General features: G+C 38.4%; 1 protein-coding gene across 1 annotated transcript; it reads left to right on the top strand.

The window, feature by feature from the left end:
• Positions 1–225: 225 nt before the first annotated feature.
• LOC133564874 (trace amine-associated receptor 1-like) lies at positions 226–1,357 on the top strand. Its single transcript, XM_061919414.1, has 2 exons — positions 226–401; positions 532–1,357. The coding sequence occupies exons 1-2, from the start codon at positions 226–228 to the stop codon at positions 1,355–1,357; spliced, it is 1,002 nt and encodes a 333-aa protein (XP_061775398.1).
• Positions 1,358–3,620: the final 2,263 nt, after the last annotated feature.

Genomic DNA, 3,620 nt, shown 5'->3' with positions numbered 1-3,620 from the left:
AACTCATATGGAAACGGGTTTTGTAGTAAGACCACATGCTTCAAAATGAAAAAAAAAATAGCCATGATGAGGGCGTTGAGGGATGATCAAATGAAACGAAGGGAGGAGAATGACCAAGTGAGACACTGACAGAGGGGAGGGATGAAGCTATAGGTGGAGATAAATTGAAAGACCTTCGTTAAGAACCCTGCCAGAGCTCCAGCTTCTCGTTCCTTCGTCTCCCTGATGATGGAGACAGAGGAACAATCGGAGCTCTGCTTTCCGCAACTCATCAACATCTCCTGCAGGAAGCCCATGATTCATTGGTCTGACGGTATCCTTTTGAGTGTTCTGCTGTACATCATCTGCATCTTCACCGTGGTTCTCAACCTCCTGGTCATCATCTCTGTCTCCCACTTCAGGCACTTTGTGACTCTTTTCAATGCTCGGTGTTAAAATGTGGCATTTGTACAACTGTGGTTATTCATCCATCATTCTCTTGAGTGTAATTGTCAAGATCTTATCTTGTCTTTGACTCTGGTTTGTCTCCAGGCAGCTCCACACTCCCACCAACCTCCTCCTCCTCTCTCTCGCTGCCTCCGACTTTCTAGTTGGCATCCTGCTGTGGCCTGTCGAGATCTACTTGAAAACGTCCTGCTGGATCCTCAGTGACATTCTGTGTTCTTTGTATAATTTCTCAACTTTCATAGTAACGTCCGCCTCGTTGGGAAACATGGTGCTGATATCAGTGGACCGCTACGTTGCTATTTGTGATCCTATGCATTACAACACCAAAGTCACCGTGAAAAGAGTTCAACTTTGCGTTTGTCTTTGTTGGATGGTTTCTCTCCTATACAGCAGCGTCATTCTGAAGGATGAGCTAACTCATCCTGGGAAGTACAAATCATGTCATGGAGAGTGCATCATCTTTATTGACTATTATGCAGGAATTGTTGACCTTTTTGTGAGCTTCATCCTTCCTCTCAGCATCATCATCACTCTGTACATGAGAGTGTTTGTGGTCGCTGTGTCTCAGGCCCGAGCCATCCGCTCTCATGTTACATCAGTCAAAGTACAGCATTCGGTCAGCGTAAGACCAAAGACATCGGAGTTGAAGGCAGCCAGGACTCTTGGTGTCCTGGTCCTGGTTTTCCTCATGTGTTTCTGTCCTTATTACACTGTCAGTCTCACAGGTGACCGCTTGATAAGTGCCATATTTGCAACACATGTGCTCAATGTGTACTATCTCAACTCCTGTTTAAACCCATTGATCTATGCCTGGTTTTATCCATGGTTTAGAAAAGCTGTCCGCCACATTTTCACCCTAGACATACTTTTGCCTGGCTCCTGGGGTGACAACATGCTGGTGACTAATTGAATGTTCTTCCTGTTCTGTCTGTTGTTTCATCTTCAGAATGGAATACTCAACTGTTATGTAGAGCAGTGGTTCTCAATTTTTTTCAGTGATGTACCCCCTGTGAACATGTTTTTAATTCAAGTACCCCCTAATCAGAGCGAAGCATTTTTGGTTGAAAAAAATTAGATAAAGAAGTAAAATACAGCACTATGTCATCAGTTTCTCATTTATTAAATTGTGTAACAGTGCAAAATATTGCTAATTTTTGGTGGTATTTCGTGAACTATTTGGAAAATATATATAAAAATAACTGAAAACTTGTTGAAAAATAAACAAGTGATTCAATTATAAATAAAGATTTCTACACATAGAAGTAATCATCATCTTAAAGTGCCCTCTTTGGGGATTGTTAATAATGTTTAGACAAAAGTGTATATTAGATATACTATTATATATATTGTATTTGTATAGGTGTGTGTGTGTGTGTGTGTATTTTGAGTATGTGCGTGTGTGTATGTATGTGATTATGTGTGTATATGTATGTATAAGTATATATATATATATGTAGAGAGAGAGAGAGAGGGATTGTATATATGTGTGTGCATATATGTGTATGTTGTATATGTGTGTGTGTGTGCATATGTATATATGTAAGTGTGTGTGAATTTAAATGTATTATATATAGATAATATATAGCATCCACGCAGCAACCACTGAATTGAATTATATTATATATATATTATTGTATTATATATTGTATATATATTGTATATGTATAGGGGTGGGACCTAATAAGTTTACTTCTTCCCACTTCCTTTTGAGCCAATCTTGATATCTACAAAAGATTGGTCAGATGTAATGTTTTCAATGTAGGTGTAAAAATAATGTATCTATATATTTCTTTTGTATTTTATGTCATTCTTTTGTTTTGTTTGCATGGCTCAAAATAAACCATTCATTCATTCATTCATTCATTCATTGTAATAGAGATCCATCTGGATTCATGAACTTAATTCTAAACATTTCTTCACAAAAAAAGAAATCTTTAACATCAATATTTATGGAACATGTCCACAAAAAAATATAGCTGTCAACACTAATTATTGCTTTGTTGCATTTATTTTCACAGTTTATGAACTTATATTCATATTTTTTTGAAGTATTATTTAATAAATATATTTATGAAGGATTTTTGAATTGTTGCTATTTTTAGAATATTTTTAAAGAATCTCACGTACCCCTTGGCATACCTTCTAGTACCCCCAGGGGTAGGTCTACCCCTATTTGAGAACCACTGATGTAGAGTACTGGTGCTTATATCAAAGGCCTACCGAAACCCACTACTACCGACCACACAGTCTGATAGTTTATATATCAATGATGAAATATTAACATTGCAACACATGCCAATACGGCCAGTTTAATTTACTAAATTGCAATTTTAAATTTCTTGTTGAAAACTTCGCGGAATGATGACACGTGCGCGTGGCGTCAGGGACTGTCAGGAAATATTAGCGCAGCACCATTTGCGGCTAAAAGTCGTCTCTTTTCATCGCGCAATTAAACAGTATTCTGGATATCTGTGTTGCTGAACCTTTTGCAATTTGTTCAATTAATAATGGAGAATCAAAGTAGAAAGATGGAGTTGGGAAGATTTAGCCTTTAGCCACAAAAACACACGGTGATTCCTTGTTTAAAATTCCCGGAGGTGAAGCTTTACTATGGATCAGAGATGTCAAGCGAACATGGATCCTGACCACATGTCAACCAGCAGGTTTCAGTGAGAAAATTGTGTTAAAAAGTCGCCTCTTACCGGAGATTTGTGGAGTTTGCGCCGTCCTTGTATCTGCCGTGACTTCCCTCAGACACTGGCCTCAAGACACCCGTGGACACACCCCTCCGACCATCAGGTACTATTTAATCCCACTAAAATACTAGAAACACAATACAAAGTTAAGGGATTTCCCAGAATTATCCTAGTAAATGTGTCTCAAAACATCTGAATCCGTCCTAATGCAATCGCCTTTTTTTTTAACTTTATGTATTTTTTTATTTTTTTTATTTTCTAGTCCTACGCTATCAATATCATCATCCACTAATCTTTCATCCTCGCTCAAACTAATGGGGAAATTGTCGTTTTCTCGGTCCGAATAGCTCTAGCTGCTGGAGGCTCCCATTAAAAACAATGTGAGGATGTGAGGAGCCCTCACACCGGTGACGTCATCGTCTGCGACTTCCGGTAAAGGCAAGGCTTTTTTATCAGCACCAAAAGTTGCAAACTTTA

Source organism: Nerophis ophidion, linkage group LG13 (assembly GCF_033978795.1).
Source record: "Nerophis ophidion isolate RoL-2023_Sa linkage group LG13, RoL_Noph_v1.0, whole genome shotgun sequence".
Classification (NCBI taxonomy): Eukaryota; Metazoa; Chordata; class Actinopteri; order Syngnathiformes; family Syngnathidae; genus Nerophis; species Nerophis ophidion.
Note: the sequence above shows the minus strand (reverse complement) of the source record. Positions and strands in the feature narration are given on the sequence as shown.